At 47.7% G+C, this 22,278-nt stretch overlaps 1 protein-coding gene across 1 annotated transcript in view; it reads left to right on the forward strand.

Annotated features, from left to right (window-relative positions):
• LOC119459008 (malate dehydrogenase, cytoplasmic-like) overlaps positions 1-22,278 on the forward strand; it is a 32,864-nt gene that overhangs the window by 5,933 nt on the left and 4,653 nt on the right. Inside the window, exons 3-6 of the mRNA XM_037720856.2 lie at positions 2,608-2,704; positions 5,340-5,515; positions 9,293-9,415; positions 11,783-11,959. Of these exons, the coding sequence (XP_037576784.1) occupies positions 2,608-2,704; positions 5,340-5,515; positions 9,293-9,415; positions 11,783-11,959 (573 nt within the window). The remainder of the gene's footprint in view (positions 1-2,607; positions 2,705-5,339; positions 5,516-9,292; positions 9,416-11,782; positions 11,960-22,278) is intronic.

A 22,278-nucleotide genomic window follows, 5' to 3' on the forward strand; every position in this document is an offset into this window, starting at 1 on the left:
CTCGTTAATCGTCATTGCTAAGCCTTCCCAGTCCAACAACATGAATACTCCTTCCAAGCATACAGTGAATAACATTGGCGAGATTATGTCTTTCTTGGGCTACCTAAACGCGAAAAACTTTGTCACTCGATTCAACCGCCCGGCCAAAACCAAGCATGAGGAGAGAAGGTGCAGAGAGAGAAAGAAAAAGATACAGACAGAGAGCGAGAGCAATAAATAAACTTTCTTGGTGAGGCGGGATTCGAACCCGGCTACCCACGGTCCGAAGGCGAGCGTCGTAAACAGGCTTTTTTTTTCTTTATTGCCACATTGAACAGCACAATTGCACAAACAGATACATTCGAGGGAACAGTCTCGGGTAACTGGCTTTGCGCTATCCCATTTATATTCGGGCATGTTTAACAATGTTTCAACTCTTGGGAGCCATTCAGGCGCTTGGGTTTGAAGCTGGTACACAGTTATAATTCTATTTATGCTTTCCTTGAAATATAGCCTTATCGATTTCTCGTCTATGTCAGCGTTCCGACCTGCCATGCTAGATTGCCAATTGCTGTGGAGGCCAAATGAGGCCAAATGGAATACCAACCTTATTTTCAACTGGCAAAAATCATATACCGAAAGAGTCGACAAGTAGGTCTTTTTTTTTTAGAGTACGTTGATAAGATATCCCAGAAGAAAAATGCTTCCCAACCATTTAGGAATACATGCTCGATCGTTTCTGGCTTCCGACAAATGTAACAGTGAGTCCCCCAAGGTACAAAAATTATTTTTCTTCCAAATAAGTCTTCAGGCCAAACATGCACGCTTGTAGAACAAGCGTTTATGGTAACCAAATGATTGCGTTGTACCACCGATTGTAACGGAACTTGCTATGGGCAACATAAACAGAAAATGAGAGCGAGAGAGAGACAGACATTTAAAGAAAGAGAGAGAGAAATAAAGAGAAACACAGAAAGAGAGAGACTAAGTCGACAACCGCTTTAAGGAATACGGCTGTTACCAGGCTTCGGAAGAAACGCTGCAAATGAAAAAAAATCAACGCTTCAGAAATGATGTCGAAGAGACGCTACGCGTTAAAAACAAGCCGACTGAAGCCGATGATCCGTAGCCGGCTTTAAGCCAACAGTAATAGAAGGTACCAACAGATGGCGCGAGAGCAGCGCGAACGCGTAAAATTTGAATTGAATTCAGCGAATCTTCCATTCCATCCATCATGGGAGGATTGAGAGGGGAGGGGAAGAGCGTGAGGGGTTGGACGGAGGGAAAAGAGAGGATGTTACGTATCAGGGGTGGCAGAAGACTATCGCCTTCCAACGCAATTTGCAACAAAGCAAGCAGATATGCGGCCAATTTTCTTGATCGGTATTTTTTCCGCTGTTTCCATGAAAAATTCCGGTGGCTGTGGAAATTTATAGAATTTGCTAAGATATTGACGCATGATTCTTGTACTCCTTCACTACGCTATGCCTCTATGACTGCTGGTATCACTAATAAGTCAAACCTCTTTTCGTATCTACGCAATCTACATACATTGGTTGGTTGTAATCTGCAGATTGCTCAATCATATGCCATTATACATTGCACACATCATTATATATTGTTGGCTACGCGAACAAAAGTCAATATTAAGCCCACGTATTAGACATTAAGGAAGATCATACTTTACAACGGAAAGTAGAAAGGGATGGGGTGGAGGGAGGGGGGTATTGTGGCGACAAAATGGAAATGTTCTAAATGACTGAAATATATTCACGGAAGGTGCTAATTTTTCCCGTTGGTAAGAAGACCTTGACGTACCTGCACAAGGCAGTCATAAAGTAATGAACTTCTTTTCTGATTTCGCACGAGGAGGCAGAGACATGAAGGCTCCGGTCAAGTACGTTCTTTATTTCGGGAAATCCTCGGCGCACGCACGCACACGCAGTCTGCGTTCCGTCCCGCCGCACCGCACGCGGCTTGCTCCGCCGATTACTTCACTAACTCATTTCGTTGTCGTGCGCTCCCAGCATGCCGAGCACGCACGCACGCCTTCCATGTTCTCCCTGCCCGCTACACACCGTTCCTACCGTCCCGTGCCAGCTACTCTACACAGTTGCCTACTGTTCGTGCCTGCGACTCCACGCCATCTGGCGTCGGTCCGGTACCCTCACACTTCTAAAGAGCTTTTTTCCGGCATGCTATTATAGTAGCAGAACGCACACACACGCGCGCGCGCGCGCGCACAGGGAGAGACGCGCACTAAAAAACGCTGGGTCGTCAAGCGTTAGTCGTGTCTCCTTTTTGTAAATGAGAGTTGGTAGTAAATTTGTATATTGCAGAAATAAAGTTCACAAGGGTGGCGGTTTAGGCCAGTTGTTATATCATGAAGCGTCCTTGTTGAATACTTGTTTTTAATTTCTTCCTTTACTCATTTCGATTTGCGCTACTGCCAAGGTTATGTCACGTAATAACAATGCTCTAAAACCTACCGTCCTGCTCTCCTTGTTTCTACAGTGCTTGGCGCCCCCTCCGTCCACTCTAATGTTCTTTCTTGTTTCTTTTTTGTTCGTTTTTTTTTCTTTACCCATTCTTGATTCTACTATATTGTCAAGGACTCGTATTTCGCAGCCTGTGATCCTGAACCTTCTAGACATCCCGCAGATGATGGAAATCCTCAATGGTATTGTCATGGAGCTTCAGGACTGCGCGTTCCCCTTGCTGAAAAGTGAGCCTTTTCCGTTTCTGACGAGCAAAATAATACTATACTGCCTTTCATATTCAGCTTAGTATCATAACGGCGGAAGCATAGCGCGCAAATGTAGAAAAAAGTTGTCGCAGTTTCACCTGAAAGGCGAAGCATCAATTGCGATAGCAAATTTGAAGAGAGCTATACGGAGTAATGATAGCAGCTTTATCAGCTGCATAAACTTGGACATGCAGCAGCACCGGCAACACGCAGAACTGTTGTCGACGCCGCTGGCCTTTTGCCCGCGTTCGCTCAAAATGCGTGCGGCGTTGGTGACTGTTGCCGGAGCCTCCGATATATATAGGCACTTGGTGCTTCAGCTAAACGTCGCCTCCCTTCCCTGCCCCTCCCCCCCCCCTCCCCCACAGCCTTTCCCGCGTCGGAAGAAGGTACGTTTACTCTACATATATGGTGATTGTAGAGGAGGAAAGAGACGCCTACTTCTGCAGCCCTTAAGAGGACAGCGCAGAACGCGCGTTTGTTCTCCGCCGTGACTGGCGGCCATCTGGCCTTCCTGAGGAGCCCATGAACTAGCTCCCCACTCTGACGAATAAAGTTGTCTCTCTCTCTCTCCGCCGTGCGTTCACTCCCGTGAAAGCGCGCGTCCCTCGCGCCCTTTCACTCGCACATACAGCGTTCGGCTGCGCGCGGCAACGATTTCATCTCCATTGACGTCATACGGAACCTCACCGCGACGGCGACGGCAACGGCGACGCCGACGGCAGAAATCTGCTTTTGAGTGTCCATATAATTGCTATCGCAATAAAAAAAGACAGAGAAAATTGCGCTATCGTTTTTCAATATCGTTTTTCGAGACGAGAAGTACAAATTTCTGGAAAGGGTTTAAGACAGCTTCAGTGGGCCCAGGCAAGCCGAAATCTAGCGGTGGTGTTTACTTACCAACAACAAGGGAAAAAAGAAATTGTAACAAAATCTTTACTGAAAATATATCCAGGCGGTAGAAGGAAGGACCGTATATATGCAGATATACATATATACACCAACAAGAAGAGTAACCGATGGGCCTCATGATTTTTAGTAATCATACTCATATCAAGTCAACAGACAGAAAGAAATGCATAGGTTAGATTAGTTGTCTCATTTCAAATGTAGAAATGACAAACAGTGGAAAATGAAAGTATACGAAAAAACTACCAGTCGCACATGGAATTCGAACCCACGTCCTTGTTTTACGCATGCGATGCTCTTACCCATTGATCTACCATGGCACCATTTATTTATATATATTATGACGTCTCTGTTGGCACGACGTTTATTCGGCCCGAGTACTTGGGAGCGAACCAGCAAAAGCACACACCCGATGATGATGATGATCACACATAACTGATGAGGATCGCGCAACGTAGGATGATGATGATAATATACAGATGAAGAAGACGTGCGTAATAAACGCCCAATATATATATATATATATATATATATATATATATATATAAGCCGGTGACAAAAATGTGTCCTTTATGTGCAAAATACCATGACTAGAAAACACAAATTGCCATTCCGCTTCTTTCACGGCAGGCATGCCAGCACCTTCAGGCACAAGAAAATACAGCTGCATACAGCGCAGTGGCCAATAGTCACTGTAATTTCTGCTTTGAATTAATGTGTCTTTTTATTGCGATAGCAATTATATGGACACTCAAAAGCAGATTTCTGCCGTCGGCGTCGCCGTCGCCGTGAGGTTCCGTATGACGTCATTTGGAGATGAAATCGTCGCCGCGCGCCGAACGCTGTATGTGCGAGTGAAAGGGCGCGAGGGGCGCGTCTTTCACGGGGAGTGAACGCACGGCGGAGAACAAACGCGCGTTCTGCGCCGTGCTCGCTTAAGGGATGCAGAAGTAGGCGTCTCTTTTCTCCTTTACAATCACCATATATGTAGAGCAAACGCGCCTTCTTCAGACGCGCGAGAGGCCGTGGGGGAGGGGGGGGAGGGAAGGGATGCAACGTTTAGCTGCGGCAGCAAGTACCTATTTATATCAGAGGCTCCGGCAACAGTCACCAACGCCGCACGCATTTTGAGCTAACGCGGGCAAAACGCCGATGGCGTCGACAACAGTTCTGCGTGTTGCCGATGCTGCTGCATGTCCAAGTTTATACAGCTGATAAAGCTAATATCATTACTCCGTATAGTTCTCTAGAAGTTTGCTATCGCAATTGATGCTTCGCCTTTCAGGTGAAACTGCGACAACTTTTTTTTTTTTTGCACTTAGCCCTGTAAGGCCCAAACACAGTTATACGTGAGCCAAATAGGAAAAACACTGTCGACGTCTATTTGTAAAAAAAGAAAATAAAAGAAATATTTTTTTCAGTTATAGCTAACTATTGTACAAATTAAATAATTAGTTACTGGTTTGCTAATCTGGGTACAGCTGATATTCCAGCATATGAATAACACAACTATGGGCATTGGATTAGGTTTCCCGTGCTTGAATCAACATTTTGAGGCATCAAACTTAGCGCAACATACAAGATACATTGGGCATTGTAGGGTTCAAATACGCTTAAAACATTTTTTTTTTGCATTACCAATCAGTGCATACATACGTACATACCACGATAATGATGAACCTTCATTTTTCCCCGACGTACTTAGATGTCGTGGCCACAGATGACGAAAAGCTTGCCTTCACTGGCATTGACGCAGCCATCTTGTTAGCCTCATATCCCTTGAAACAAGGCCAGACGCGCAAGGATCTCCTGACTCCGAACGCCAAGATCTACGAGAGCCACGGGCGCTGCCTCAACCTGTACGCCAAGAAGACCGTGAAGGTGAGCGACCACCGTGAGCACATTCCATGACTGAGCTGATGTTCTAAACTTTAGAACATCAGCTTCCCCAGAGTCACATGAGTGTGCGTCGTACGTAGAGCCACAAAAAATTGCAAGCTTATCTTTAAAGGGACACTAAAGAGAAACCGGAAGTTGAGCTTTAATGGTAGATTATCCTTTCACAATCACAGTCGTACGGCAAACAGATGTTTAATAAGCGAGAAAATAGCGAAAAACTGAAGGATAGGTGCTGACGCCCCTTCAAATTTCCCGCACTACACGTTCGTGCATGACGTCGGAGATCACAAACGCAGGCCGGTCACGATTGGTCGAGAGCGATTTATCGCTGTTAATAAAACGCGAAATGAAATACACCTTAAACGTACATAAACAGCATTTGCGAACTTTCTAAACCGTTTCAAGCGAGGAGGTACAAGTTTAGTGCAAAATTAAATAAATAAGAAAAATTGCATGGCGTTACATCCGGTCGTGATAGTTTCGTAGTTGCGTTTTTGCTCCACGCATCATCGCGTGCGCCTGTTCCCCTCTACAGTGTTTGGGTGCGTGTTGCGTGGCTCCAAAAACGTTGACTTTGCGGGAAACAGCCCGAAAATGCCTCTTGTGTGTAGTGTTGAGGGCTGTATAAACGGCCCAAGGCGCTTGCTCAGGGGCAGCGGCAGTGTTGACCCGACCGTGTCCTTTCATGTGGTGCCGCGCGATGAGCCCCGGCTCCCCGGCGTTCGCAATGGCTCAGTTCTCTGCCGATGATAAAACGGCAAAAGAGCCAGAGAAACCGATGGTGTGCTCTCTGCATTTCTCGCCCTCGGATTATGTTTATAATCCTGCCCTCGGAAAGTATCTTGACGTGCCTCAGAGGCCAGTCCTTTCTCGAGCAGCTGTTCCCCTAATGCGGCCTTCATAAAATCCCCTACAGGTGCCCCTGCAGCAGCAAACTGGCGGCTCGGTGAGTGCTGAATGTCATTAAATGAAGCCACGAAAAAACCATACCGAGTACGTGTGCAACGTTCTACGCTTGTTCTGTCGCGAACATCGTCGCCTGGCGGACCGGACGCCACGCGTTCCGTCGACGAAAACGAGGCTCTGCTTTCCGCCGGCGCGGCTGGCGGCTCACCGCCATCGCACGCAGAAACACCTACCGCTCGAGCACGGAGGATCATTGCGCGCTCCGTTTCACTGAATATCGCTGAAATGCAGTCCTGCTTCCCTGGCGAGCTCTTCGTTGCAAGGTTCAGCGGCAGCAACGGTATCCATCGCGGCGAACGCAAACGCAGCGGCCATGCAGCCATGATGCAGCCAGCGCTTCAGCCATTTACGAAAGCGGTGACGTATCATAGAGCATTCTGATTCGCTGAGAGCAATGAAACCTGTGACGACACTGCTTCAGTGCCAAATCTAGGATGAGATAAATTGAGGAAGAGGTATTTGGCCTTTGTTTACGAATTTCTCCGCTAATAACTCATATTTTTGCACCCAACAAAAACTGCATGCATTCCTGAAGGTCCCTCTTTTATTCCAGCTGAACTACCTGTTTCTCTTTAGTGTCCTTTTAAAGATGGCATTCATACAGGGGTGAACTTAAAGGGGGAGGTGGTGGTTGATGTAGCAAAACAAGATTCGCTAACGCAGGATGCATGACTATTTTTCGCCACCCCGTTCCACAGATGTAAATAGATATCATCATCACCATCGTCTTCATCATCATGTATAACTGAAACTTTTGATGGAGCCAGTGGAGGGAAAGTGGACAATTATGCCTATAATTTTCTTTCCCGCTCCATAGTTCACGCCTGGACTATGGTGCGATTGTTTCCCAGTCTGCTGCACTCAATGCTTTAAGGATGTTCTATCCTGCCCAGCATCTTCATACTGAATTATTGCACTCCAGTTAAAACATTTTACAATGTGGACACCATTATCCTAGACCAAGTAACACAGAGTGAACTGGTTTCTTTTCTTTTCACCTCGTTGCACAACAGTAAATCGGTAGACGTATCAGGAATCCAGATACAGCCAGTCAAATAAGTAATTCCCACAATTTTTCTATGCCTGATGCAGATATTTAGCACTTACCTTTTAGCACGTGTTTTTCCTCGCGAAATACAATGCACATAACAGCAGTCTATAAGAAGGTTGAGAGGAATTATTTGTTCAATTATCCACTGATATAATCTCGACCAGGTGAGGTGGGTCGTCACCGCAAGAATCAGGAGACGACGATGAAGGCGGGCATCGTGATGATGAAAAATAAAAATATTGTATTCACTTCATTGGTACATGGTTTGGACTCTATCCGAGTCTCGAGAGGTTCTGCCTAACAAGGGGGCCAGGACGGCCTTAAATAACTCCTCGTGGTCTTGTGGTAGCCGATGTCTCCTTCGGGGAACTTGTGGAAGTGTCAGTCCTCTGTCGGGTGGTCAAGTTGACGACCCCCTCCCCCTCGGGTCCTCTCCTTTGGTAGCTCGCCTTTTTCGTCTGCTCAGGTCGTAGAGGTGTGACGCTTTCTCGGGGATGAAGGGGATTATCTCGTCACGGGAAAGACGCTCGGGCTTGTTTCCCACATTTGAGAGGTACAGTTTCCAGGAAGATCATAACCGCCTCTTCGGGATGAAGATAATTGCCCCGACAGGGAAACGTGCGCGGGTTTGGTTTCCCACAACTGAGATGCAGTTCCAAGCCGATCATACTACCACTAACTTCCATCCTACAGTTTTTCGAAAGGACTAGAAAAAGTAATACTGAAGTTTTTGACAGCTTTCACCGGCAGCCACACCACCGTGCCTACCGTACTGGCGTGCCACAGTTCACATCACACGAAGGGCTTCGCTCGACTGCTCGGCGAAGTTTCGGTTTCGGTTTCAGGCTTTTTTGCCTATTTGAAATTATTTTCGAATTTGGGGAGCAACTCTACTACCAGACACGTGACAGGAGGGTCTCGGGAACATAAAATTTTCATTACCCTGGCATGGTAAAAAAAAATAGCCGGAGTTCTCCTTTTAGTTTTCGGCATCTCCTCATCAAATTTGCGGAAAACAGCCAGCACATCTTGTATGTATGTCAGAGGTAGGACTTGGTGCCAGTCTGAAAGCGCGATGCAAGGTCTTTCCGCTCTGCACGCTTCCGACCAACAGGCTTGCCGAATAACTCCCGAAGCTTTGCTTTTGCAGAGAGCCCCGCTGGTGAGTACTTCCTAACGGGTCTGAAACCAGACCTGTGCCGTGCCCTTCAGGTAGCAGATCAAGTTAGCTATATGAGTCGTGTCCAGTCTTTAGCATCAGTGCTGTCGGTGCCGAAAAAGTTGCCTTTATATCGCTGTTATGCCAGGATGGCGCTAGGCAACGTAGTTGAAATGACGGAAACATTCTCGTCTTGAGTGCCCATCGCAGATGTAGCCAAACAGTGACCGCTGTATAATAAGGTCTTGTGCCCAGAACAGCCCGCACCTCAGCCAAAATGTGGCGGACAGACGAGGGAGACAAGTACATTTACCGGGTATTTATAATTGTTGAGTGGAATATACAATTAAGATAGTGGGCGAAGTTCGCGCATCACTATGCTTCGTCGTCTTCAGCGCTGTCCTTATTTCTTCTTTGACAGTGTCCGGTAACAATATATACGTAACGATATTTTTTTTAAGAATACCGGTAGCGTGCAGGTAGTTTCCAGTTGGTGCGGTAGCTATTGCTTGTTATGATGTTTAACTGAATGCATTTGACCGTGGTTAGTCTGATTGCAATTGAGTACGGACCCGTTGCGCAGGTGCTGGTAGTCTGCAGCCCGCCGAACACTATCGCGCTCATCTGCTCCAGGTACGCGCCGTCCATACCCAAGGAGAACTTCTCAGCTTTGACGCGCATCGACCACAATAGGGCTAGATTCCAGGTAAGCACCGCTTAATCATGCACCTTTACAAGTGCATGATGCGTATGTTGTGATGCTACAGTACTGGACCAAGAATTATTTTCTTTTACGATGAAGACTATCACTTGAATAATCACTTAGGCTTCCAACAAGTCGCAGTGTCGCCCGAAAGGCGAAGCATCGATTGCGATAGCAAATTAGTAGACATCTATACGAAGTAAGGATATTAGTTTTATCGGCCGTATAAACTTGTAAACATTGTTTTCCGTGAGTTTTTTATGGTTTGTTTGCGGGCTATTTCTTGGACATTGTTTCCCGACGCTTAATTACAACTTGGTGGTGGGCTGAATCGTTTCCGTTGCTTATTTATTGTTTCCATTGTTCCTATATAGTTCGACATTGTATCCCGACGCTTATTTATGGCTTCGTGGTGGGCTGTATACAGCCACACCAACGAGCTGTAAATAGACATCGGGAAACAACGTCCAAGAAATGAGCGAGGAGAATGAGAGGATATGAATTAGGGCTCGATATTTTACACCTGTCATCCATGTCCATCAATCATGTCATCCATGTCATCAATCGATATCCATGTCATCAATCAGGTAATCTAGAAATCTGCGGAGTACAATCAACCTCTCTATATGGCTTTCATAGATTATGAAAAGGCATTTGATTCAGTAGAGATACCAGCAGTCATAGAGGCATTGCGTAATCAAGGAGTACAGGAGGTATACGTGAATATCTTAGCAAATATCTACAAGGATAACACAGTCACCTTGGTTCTCCACAAGAAAAGTAGAAAGTTAGCTATCAAGAATTGGGTCAGGCAAGGAGACAAAATCTCTCCAATGCTATTCACTGCATGCTTAGAAGAAGTGTTCAAGCTCTTCGACTGGGAAGGCTTAGGAGTGAGGATCAACAGTGAATATCTCAACAACCTTCGGTTTGCAGATGACATTGTCCTATTCAGCAACAATGGAGATGAATTACAACAAATGATTGAGGACCTTAATCGAGAAAGTGTAAGAATTGGTTTGAAGATAAATATGCAGAAGAGAAAGATAATGTTCAATAGCCTGGCAAGGGAACAAGAATTCAGGATCGACAGTCAGCCTCTAGAGTCTGTAAAGGAGTACGTTTATCTAGGTCAATTACTCACAGGGGGCCCTGATCATGAGAAAGAAATTTACAGAAAAATAAACTTGGGTTGGAGCGCATACGGCAGGCATTTCCAAATCCTGACTGGGAGCTTACCACTATCGTTGAAAAGAAAAATGTACAATCATTGCATTGGAAAGAAAAATCTTAGGAGTAACGTTAAGAGACAGGAAGAGAGCGGTGTGGATCAGAGACCAAACGGGGATAGCCGATATTCTAGTTGACATTAAGCGGAAGAAATGGAGCTTAGCAGGCCATGTAATGCGTAGATGGATAACCGGTGGACCATTATGGTTACAGAATGGATACCAAGAGAAGGGAAGCGCAGTCGAGGTCGGCAGAAAACCAGATGGGATGATGAAGTTAGGAAATTTGCAGGCGCAAGTTGGAATACGCTAGCGCAAGACAGGTGTAATTGGAGATCGCAGGGAGAGGCCTTCGTCCTGCAGTGGACATAAATATAGGCTGATGATGATGATTTTACACCTAAATTTGCCGAAGAATAAAATTGGGCTAGAGTGCATACGTCAGGCATTGTCAAATCCTGACTGGGAGCTTACCGCTGTCGTTGAAAAGCAAAGTGTACAATCATGGCATTCTACCTATGCTAACATAGGGGGCAGAAACTTGGAGGTTAACAAAGGAGCTCGAGAACAAGTTAAGGGCCACGCAAAGAGCGATGGAACGCAAAATGCTAGGCCTAACGTTAAGAGACAGGAAGATAGCGGTGCGAATCGGAGAGCAAATGGCGATAGCGGATATTCTAGTTGGCATTAAGAGAAAAAAAATGATCTGCGTAGGCTATGTAATGCGTAGGGTAGACCAGCAGTGAACCATAGGAGTTGCAGAATGGGTGCCAAAGGAATGGGATGCGCAGACGCGGAAGGCATAAAATTAGATGGGGTGATGAAATTAGGAAATTTCCAGTTACAAGTTGGAATTAGCTAGCCCAGTACAGGGGTAATTGGAGATCGCTGTGAGAGGACTTCGTCCTGCAGTGGACATAAATATAGGCTGATGATGATGATGATTTTACATGGCTGATTCTGGATCATAGTGAACGTTTAACAGCCGGAAAAGGCGAAAGGCAAGAACGAATAGGCGAGATAAACAGGCGCCGACTTTCAGTTTTGCTGAAAGTGAGTGCCGGTCTGCGTCGCCTATTCGTTCTTGAAACTTCGTCTGGGCGCGTTGCTAAACGTTGACAATGTTTCAACGCTATTGCAGATTGCCCAGAAGCTAAAGGTGTCGCCTGGGGACGTGCGGAACGTGATCGTCTGGGGGAATCACTCGTCTACTCTGTTCCCGGACGCCAGTTACGCGAAGGTGAAAATGCAGGACGAGACAGTGAAGGTCACCGAAGCTCTCAAGGACGAAGCCTACCTGCAAGGAGAATTCATTACCGTGGGTCATTTTCGTCTTTTCGTCCGTCACTCCATGCTGCATAGTTTATTCAGTTTATTGAGTTTCCACATGTATCCCCACAACGCCCAACGTATCATGTTTGATGCGCTGAATTTGATGTCTAAAAATTCAAATTTATGTGCTAATGACCTAAACTAGAGCCCGTAATAGGGTTTTTGATGGGCTGGAGGAAGTTTACAGTCGTGATAGTACAGCAAATAAATTAAAAATTAAGTAATTACCCTACTAATTATTGTTTACTTAATAAGATTTCATTGTTTCCCTTGTACCAATAAACATAGCTTCATGGCCACAAATAACCGTGAACACGCTGTTTTAATTGTCTTTGATGTGGGATGGTGTTTAGGCTTTGTGGGGATATATAATATGACAGAGGCAGAGAAAATGCCAGAAAACAGCTTGAGAGCCCCTCCCCCCCCCCCCCCCCCCCCCGCCTAAGCACGGCCATCATAAACGGACGTCGAGGGCCTGCCTCGCCGCCGCCTCACGGGTGTGCTGGGTCGCCCAGGTTTTCAGGTTTTCAGGATATCAAGGCAGGAAGCACTTAACATCTAAAATTTTCAAATTACCTGGAGAAATGTGTATGTAGTATTGCTGAATATACCTAGCGCAATGGCAAAAGTCGAATCCAAATCGACTGCGTTGTTTTAACCTTATGAAGTGTTCCGATTGCCACCGATATCCGCTGTTTTACTCACTTGAGTCACGAATTCTAATAACCTGTCAATAAACGTGTGAAATTCACTTATTGTTATGCCAAGGTGCTGGAGATCTGATTTGAGGCAAGCAAATGCTGTATAGATGATGCTTCCTACATTATCTAGTGAAGCGTCATAATGACAGCGCAATTAAATGTATTTTTATTGTGAAACATGCCAGACTTCAGCTCATCATTAAAAGAATTGAATCCTTAGCTAAAAGGGCATGCCCAATTAATTTGTTTTCTGCAAGCGTTATGAGGCATGAAAAATCACTCTTTCACCATTACCGACGGAACATGTCAGGTCAAACATCCCGTCGAACATGGTAGTGCCTTTAGCAGACTGGCCATCTGGAGCGATGCGCTATACTCGGAAGTGAACTGAAGCCACTTTAGATAACCAGAGTGTTTGTTTTGCCCGAAGCCTATAATATGCAAGGCGTATTTCTTGCCATCAACTGAGAGAAAATATGGCAAAAAATGGCTAAAGCGCCCTTAGGCGTTGATGCACCCACGCTGACGCCTGGTGGCACGTCTCCTCCATCACGACTACCAACGTCGATGACCATGAGCAACCGTCGTGCATATGGAAGCTGCACTACGCTGCACACGCTAGCACAACGCGAAAGACGAAGCACGTAACTGACACACTAATACAACGCGCAAGACAAAGCACATAACTGAATCGTCACCGAGTCAAATCAGCGCGTACAGCGCGTCGTAATTGCAGCCTCCGCGATCAACTTCAGAAACATTTTCAGAGCTAATTGCGGAGGCCACGCTCCGCTGTGCTGAGTACGGTGAACGCCACCTAGGTGGCGTTGGTAGTGCTTCTTGATGCCAGCGTCCCTTCGAATGCTGGCATCGAGGCGTCGTAGTGCTGAGACCACCGAAGCGTTCACTGTCGGTGCGCGTTAGTGTCATAATGCAGTACTTCTCTTTTCTGCTCGTAGGCGGCGGCACCGCCCCGAGCAAGAGCGCGGGTAGACGCGTAACGCCAACGTGTACACCGTGACTCAACGGGTTATAGCAATGTTATCTTCTGAGGGTAGTTTTCTTTATTTCTCATAGATGTCCACTTTTTTTCCTCTATTTCGTTGCTCTAAGTCCATCTAGACAGCGATAACTATGCAACTGAGCCCTGACGCCTCTGCAAATGGCATTTTGTTGCTAGGTCGACAACAGCCATATAGAGCTCCTCGCTCGCTTCTACGTCAACATGAAATGCCGAAACAAATAGTGACAATCGTCCTATCATCACGAGCGTGCACGAGCTACCGCGTTGTGGTGTGTTCGAGAAAGCATAGAGGGCGCTTCACAGGGTTTCATATTTCAATAAAGCATTCACCCACAGTGATAGCTTATATTTTCCACATCAAATCTCTTCAATTCCTCTTGAAAAAATCTTGTTCAGCTATGTAGTGCCCTTTGCCTATCTTATACAAAGCACTAGGATCGTCTGCCATGGTCTTAGCAGGGTACTGATTTTTTTTTTCTTTTGTGTGTGAACACATTGATCACGCTGAGTGTAAACCACGAAGAACGAATGTTATTTGAAACTCACAGTTTTGTGTAGCCGCTCGGCAAGACTGAGGTGCCGTCGATCATCTAGCGTTGATATCCTGGGCCAAAATTCAAAAAAAGCGGTCTGCCTAGCGAGCGAGCCGCATCAGTCTTTTATAGAGACAGAGAGCCTTCCAAGCGAGCCGGCGGTTAAGAAAGGGAAGTGTTTGTGCATAGTGAGCCTCCGAAAGGTGCAAGCACTTGTTCGCGGCTTTGCTCCACTGGTACAGGTAAGACACTTGCCTGTTTTCTCCCTTCAAAGGCAACTCCGCATTGCGACTCGTGTTGCAGTGTATCGCACAGCAACCCACAATATATTGCCACACGCTTGTGCCATTTTGCTCCCAGAAGAAGACGAGGACGGTCTAGTTCACGAGCTAGCGCCTTGGTCTTTCGTCTGTGCTGCGCTGCCCCTTCGACGACTCGGACTTACCTAACGGCCTCTCTTAGAAGCCGCCTGTCTATTAAACGTGACATTTTTCTCCCAGAAACGTGACATTTTTCTCCCGTACCCTCCTCCCAGAAGAGCTTCGATTCGATGCTAAACAAAACATTGACGGGCACAAAGACTTGTCCCAGAAGAAACGTAATGGTCCGGAAACCACGACTATTAAGGTGTGCAATATGGTTTTAACCGCACGACGTGCACAATCTCAGGCCGTGGTTGTCGGCGTCGTGCTGGCTGGGTGCCGTCAGGAAGAACTTCATAACTGAGGTCACTCACTCGCCGAAGCACTTTGTAAGGGCCGAAGTACCGAGTAAGAAGCTTTTCCGAAAGGTCTTTACTGCGGACGGGGGTCCAAACTAACACTTGGTCACCCGGTTAGTACTCAACTTGTCGGTGGCGGAGGTTGTAGTGTCGCTTTTCAACACACTGTTGTTTTGTGATGTTCACGCGAGCCAGTTGGCGTGCTTCCTCGGCACGCTGCACGAAGCGCTCGGTGTCTTCATCACGATTGTCAGAATTGTCACATGGCATCATGGCTTCTAACATCGTCTGAACTTCACGACCGTAAACAAGAGAAAACGGCGTGAAGCGTGTGGTCTCTGGCGTAGCGGTGTTGTACGCAAACGTGACGTACGGTACTATCTCGTCCCACGTCTTGTGCTGCACATCTATGTACATCGACAGCACGTCGGTCATCGTTTTGTTAAGCCTTTCGGTCAAGCCATTTGCTTGAGGGTGATAGGCAGTCTCTTTTGGTGCGTGGTGTAACTCAGTTGAAAAACTTCTTCAAGCAGCCTTGTCGTAAACGCAGCTCCTCGATCTGTGATGACACGGGATGGGGCACCATGACGTAGTACGATGTTCTGTACGAAGAACTGTGCAACCTCAGAAGCTGTGCCTTTTGGAAGAGCCATTGTTTCTACATAGCGGGTTAAATAGTCTGTGGCGATGATCATCCACTTGTTTCCGGAAGTAGACAACGGAAACGGGCCCATTAGATCCATGCCGACTTGATCGAAGGGCCCTCGAGGCGGCTCGATAGGATTCATCCATCCCGCAGGCTTCAAATTCGGCGACTTTCGCCGCTGGCAATCACGGCCGGCTTGGACGTATCGTTTAACACAAGTGGCGAGTATCGGCCAGTAGTACGATTTCCGTACCCTAGCAAGAGTTCGAGTGAAACCCAAGTGGCCAGACGCAGGCTCGTCGTGGAATGCGAACAGGATTTCGTCACGAAGCTTTGCTGGTATGACCAAAAGATAGGTTTTGTTGCTGGCAGCAGAATTCTACTTATATATGACGCCCTGGCGTAAACAAAATGACGCCAAACCGCGGGCAATTTGCGGGGGCAGAGAGACGTTGCGGCCTTCTAGGTGTTCAACTATAGGTCGTAATTCACAGTCTGCTCGCTGCCGTGTCGATACGTATGCCACGCCTATGGCGCCGAGAAAAGCGCTCTCGTCTTCGATGTGTTGATCGGCAGGTTCAACAGGTGCGCGCGACAATGTGTCGGCATCGTCGTGTGTGCGTCCTGACTTGTGCACGATGGTCACGTCGTATTCCTGCAGGCGCAGGCTCCACCGTGCCAGTCGTCCAGAAGGGTTTCTTAGGTTTTCCAGCCAGCATAAGGAGTGATGATCCGTCACGACCTTGAATGGGCGGCCATAGAGGTAAGGTCGAAACTTGGCAAGTGCCATACGACGGCAAGACACTCCTTCTCCGTGGTTGTGTAATTGCACTCAGGTCGTGAAAGGGTACGGCTGGCGTAAGTTATGACACTTTCGCCGTTCTCCTGCCGTTGTACGAGCACCGCACCCAGACCGACGTTACTGGCGTCAGTATGAATTTCTGTTTCGGCGTCCTCGTCGAAATGCCCGAGAACAGGGGGCGATGACAGGCGATGTCGAAGCTCGGCGAAAACTGCTTCTTGTTCAGAGCTCCAGATGAACGGCGTGTCGTCTCGCGTGAGACGAGTAAGTGGTTCAGATAAAGCGCCGGTAGTATGTGCACAGTCCGAGGAAGCGTCGAACGCTTTTCTTGTCGGTAGGAGTCGGAAAAGCAGCTACAGCGGCAGTTTTCTAGGGATCGGGCCGGACGCTTTCCGCGCTCACGACATGTCCAAGGAACTTCAATTCTTCATAACCGAAGTGACATTTCTTAGGCTTTAACGTGAGGTTAGCCGATCGGATTGCCTCGAGCACTTGCCGCAGTCGCTTAAGATGTCCGGAGAAGCTGCCTGAAAATACGACCACATCATCCAGGTAGACGAGACAGGTTTGCCATTTTAGGTCAGCGAGCACCGTGTCCATCATCCGTTGGAAGGTTGCCGGAGCAGAGCACAACCCGAACGGAAGTACTCGGAACTCGTAAAGTCCATCCGGAGTGACAAAGGCTGTTTTCTCCCGGTCACGCTCGTCTACCTCAATCTGCCAGTACCCACTTTTCAAGTCAAGGAAACAAAAATACATGGCTCGCCGTAGCCGGTCGAGAGAGTCATCTATGAGCGGCAACGGATAAACGTCTTTCCTTGTGACGTTGTTGAGTTTTCTGTAATCAACACAGAAGCGGAGAGTGCCGTCCTTCTTCTCTACCAGGACAACCAGTGACGATCACGGACTGTTTGAAGGCTGGATGACGCCATCGTCAATCAACTCCTTGACTTGTCTTTGAATTGCTTCGCGTTCTTTCTGCGAAACACGATACGGCTGCTGGTGAATAGGACGTGCATCGTCGTAATTAATTATCCTGTGCTGTGTGATTGGTGTCTGACTGACTTTAGGCGATCGCGCGAAGCAGTCCTTGAATTCATACAACAGTCACCGCAGTGCCGCCTTATTGCCCTCCGACAGCTCATTATTAATGTCAATATCTGTGCTGTATTCTTTATCGCTGCCGCTTTCTCCACAAGCGAAACACTCAATGACGTCCTCCCAGGCTTCAGCGTAAGCGACGGCAGTGCCACGGAAAAGGTGTCGGTATTCATTTGTGAAATTGGTGATCAAGACGTCAGCTTGGCCATCCCTAACGTCAATGATTCCTCGAGCCACGCTAATTCTGAGGGTAAGCAGAAGCGAGACGTTGCCCTCTACGAGTACTTCGCCTTCGCGTGTGCCCTCGGACGTTACCGGAATCAGCACGAGGTGATATCGTGACGCTATCGTCGGAAATTCGAAAAGCGGCTGTGCGGTGGCAGGTGTCTCGTGTCGTCGCATTCTTTGTAGAGAAAGAAATACAACGTCGGTGGAGGTCAATGATGGCGCCCTACTCTCGAAGAAAGTCTTTTCCGAGTATTTATTCACGGGAGCATTCTCGGAGAACAAGGGAGCTGATAGGAAACGTAGAATTTTGAATTTGCACCCGTGAAGTGCACACACCAAGCGGTCTGACGACATGTCCGCCAGCTGTACGTACGTGCGTCCCTATCCAAGGCGTTACAACTTTCTTTAGACGACTTGCCAGTTTTCCGCTGATAATCGAGTAGTCAGCGCCAGTGTCGATTAAGGCAGTAACATTTCGATCGTCGATCAGCACAGGTATGTTCATGGAAAAGTTGTCTCCCGCCTGAGACACCGGCGTCGTCAAGTTTCCGTCGTCCTGAGGTCGCTTCAAATGGAGGTCTTCGGCACGTCGAGTATCAGCGACCTCGCCTCGAAAGGTCGCTAACGTCAGTTTTCCGGGCGAGGGCTCGGAGAGCGTCCTTGCAACATCCGACTTGCACCTCCCGAATAGGATGGTCGTGGTGACGGCGATGGCGAATGCCGCCTTGATGACGGTGGCGTGCACTGTCGGGCGATAAAATCTTCAATCTCGGGTGGCCGTTGTCCGAAACGGGGTGGGGGCGAATTGACAGGAAACCCTTGGAGTCCACGGCCGCGGTACTGGCAATCTCGGTATAAATGACCCGCCTCACCTACAGTGGTAACAGAGCGGTCGTCGGTCGGGCATGCGCCAAATGTCCGATTTACGCGCGGCTGGCCGGGCCTCTCCAAAATAAGGAACCGCCTGCACGGACTGAAGCGTCGCATACGGGGTGACGGCAGGCAGCGGCGCTGGTGCAGAGATAGGGGGCACGAATGCGTCGGCATAAGTCGCACGCTGGTAATCGCTCATGGTAGTGGTCGCCGGCGACGGTACGGTGCGTCTTAAAACGTCAGCGTAGGTTGCGCGTCGAGGTTCGCTTGAAGTTGTGAACGCCTGAACTGGTGGAACGGCCTGAAGTGCTGCTTCGTCACGTGGTGCGCCCAGCGCATGCTACACTTCATCACGCACGACGCTAGCGATGTAGTTGGCTGAAGGCGGCTGCGCCTGATGCAGCTGTCGCAGCTCGTCGCGGACTACCGCTCGAATAATCTCGCGAAGCGACTCGACGTCGGTCGTGAGAGGTCCTAGGCTGCTAGTAGTAGAGGTGAGATTCACTTGCCGATCGTATTGGAGTGAGCGCTGGTGCAGGGCCTTCTCCATGGCGACGGCGTCAGTGAGAAATTCCGTGACCGTTTTGGGCGGACTACGAATGAGTCCACCAAAAAGCTGCTCTTTCACGCCTCGCATCAAGTGATGCAGCTTCTTGTCTTCCGGCATGGTAGGGCCATCTCACCTGAAAAGACGCACCATGTCTTCCACGTACATAGTCACACTCTCATTAGGCTTCTGAATGCGAGACTGGAACGCCCATTCTGCTCGTTCCCGGCGATCGGAGCTGGCGTAGGGGTCCAAGAGCCTGCGACAGAACTCACGCCATGTTGTCAGGACACCTTCGCGGTTCTGGAACCACGTGCGAGCACCATCCAAAAGACTGGAGTAAACGTTCCGGCGCTTCGCTTCGTCGTCCCATCCACTGAACTCAGCTACGCGCTCGAAGTCTGCCAGCCAGTCTTCGACGTCTTCAAGAAGGTCGCCATGGAAGGGACTTGGCACGCGTGGTTTTTGCAGTGTGTAATGAGGAGGTACCGGAGGTACTGGAGTAGCCGTAGCAGGGTTAGTCGTGGCAGTACCGGATGTAGCATCCATACGTGCCGACGTTGTCGTTGTCCTCTCAGGTAAAGGCTCAAACTCGGGGGCCAATCCCTGGATTCTCCGGCTGGCGCGGTGTACAGGCGTGAGCTCCAGTAGCAATATAGCGTTCCTGCTGCTAGGAGGGGTCTGTTGCATGGGTCGAGAATACCCAGCACCTCCACCAGAAAAATGTCACGTTTAATAGACTGGCGGTTTCTAAGAGAGGCCGTTAAATAAGTCCGAGTCGTCGAAGGGGCAGCGCAGCACCGACAAAAAACCAAGGCACTAGCTCGTGAACTAGACCGTCCTCGTCTTCTTCTGGGAGCAAAATGGCACAAGCGCGTGGCAATATAGGCAATAACGTCTGTCGTGCTTTCAGGAGCCAAATACGAATATTCTGCACTGATAGAACCATGATAAAAACCGTAAGTTTACCTGGTCAGTGGGTCTTGGTACAAAAACAAATGAGAGTACCGTTTGTGAGTCGGGGTTCCTGAGAATTTTGTATGGGACAGGTCCAACAGAATAACTGGGTCGAGCAAAGGCGGAGACGTAGGTTTGCTAATTAGGCGAGGTATGAAGTGGCAAAGGGTAAAAGAAACGTGTAAAGAGCATTTATGGATTAGCGGTACATGGGAAGGCATAAAGACGGGGCTTGGAGTAGCTTACCTATGGACAGGTAGTGATAACAAAGATAAATTTAAAAAATCACTGATTGCATTAGAAGCGATAATAATGCGTTCAAGAAATCAGGCCACGTAGATATACAAATCAGGCCACGTAGGAGATACAAATGCACACATGGAGGATTTACGCGGATATACTGATTACAATGGTTCTTTAGTGCTTGATCTGTGTGATGAAGAAAACCTCACAGTAGTTAACAGGGAGAACACGTGTCATGGGCAAGTAACGTGGCAATGCGAAAACACGCAGTCATCAATCGACTGCGCCTTAGTCTCAGAAGTTGTCTACGAACTAGACCAAATGATAATACACAAACATGAAAAACAGAGCCCTTTCCCTGTCGAGAAAATGGGGGTAAGCGAAGCTTGTGGCAAGACGACACTGTCACAGGCGTTCCGCTTCGTTTGCCTTAAACTCGGGGTCCGCGGCTCCTCGCTGACGTTTCGCCTGGGCTTCGGAAGCCCTCGCACTAGAATCAGACGACAAGCTTCGCTTACCCCCCCCCCCCCTTTTCTTGACAGGGGAAGGGTTGGTGATTTTGTCTCTGTGGGTCCCACGTGTGACAAGGGTAGTTCAAGGGCGCGTTACAGGTCCCCGAGCCCACAAGGGTATGTGCCATTGAGCTTGGACTATTTCTGCACTATCACCAGGATTGGCCCACTTTTTAGCGTGACACCACCACCGTCACCACCACTACCATCGCCGACACCTGTGAGCCTAGGCCTACCTAGGCTATTTAAGCGAAGCTTTATAGCTTCGCTTAAATAGCCTAGGTAGCGATCACAGACATTTAACTTTTAAAGTTTGGGAGAGATACTAGCACAAAACATGAACCAATAGCATCAAGATTAATAAAAATGAGTGAATAGCAGATAACAGAGATCGCAAAAAAAAGCATAGAGAAGATAATGGAGGCGTTCCCTACAACAGTCTGGGAATATAAGGAACTTGTAGACGTTATGCAGCGGGAGATAATACAGGCACGGCAAAACAATTGTTCGATTGGAAACAGGAAACCACGTAAGTAGTGGAACAAGTAAATAATGCAAGCTATAGAATAGCGTAAGCAGGCCTTTAGGATCATCGAGAAACCTAAAAGTTGAGATTGCACAAAGAAGAGCTCATTACATGGAACAAATACCGAGAAAAGAAAAGGGTGGCAAGTGAGCTCGTGCAAGAGAAAATTAAATGCGCAAGTGAACGTTGGATGCGTAACATTCGCAAAATACCCAAAGGCACCCCAGAAAGATTCTGAAACAATGTATAAGCACTCAGAGCTCCAGCAAAAAACTCGAAAACGGCATTAGGGGGTGAAGACAGTAACATCTTCGAAGGATACGATGCGCTGCGGTGCATCACAGACGTTATGGGGAATAACTTAGGCAAGAAAGAAAACGTAGTTCAGATTCAGACAGATCTAGCAACAACAGAGAATCCTGTGAGATCAAAATTTAGCGTAGAAACTTTTCCTGGAAAAAGCAGAAGAAAATGTCCCTAATAGCATGGCCGCAGGACCTGATGAAATCCCGATACAGGTAATCAAAAACCAAGGTCGAAAGATAAAGGCACTGCTGACCAATGCCATAGAGTAAGTGATTAGAACCAAGAAAATTCCGGTTGGATGGCGTGAAAGCAAGATGAAGCTCATATACAAACGCAAAGGTGATAAGGATAAGACGAGCTTGTGGAGATCAGTTACAGCAACGTCGGTGATTTATAGAATGACAATGGAAGCGATAAAATTAGAACTGTCCAAGTAGGTGGAGAAAAATGATGTACTGGGGGAACTACAGAAGGGGTTCAGGCCAGGCAGACGTTTAGAGGACACGATTTTTGTATTAACTCAGTCTATAGAGATTCCAGTAGCTCAGAATGGACTTTTATTGATATGATTTCTAGATATTAAAG

This window comes from Dermacentor silvarum, chromosome 7, assembly GCF_013339745.2.
Source record: "Dermacentor silvarum isolate Dsil-2018 chromosome 7, BIME_Dsil_1.4, whole genome shotgun sequence".
NCBI lineage: Eukaryota > Metazoa > Arthropoda > Arachnida > Ixodida > Ixodidae > Dermacentor > Dermacentor silvarum.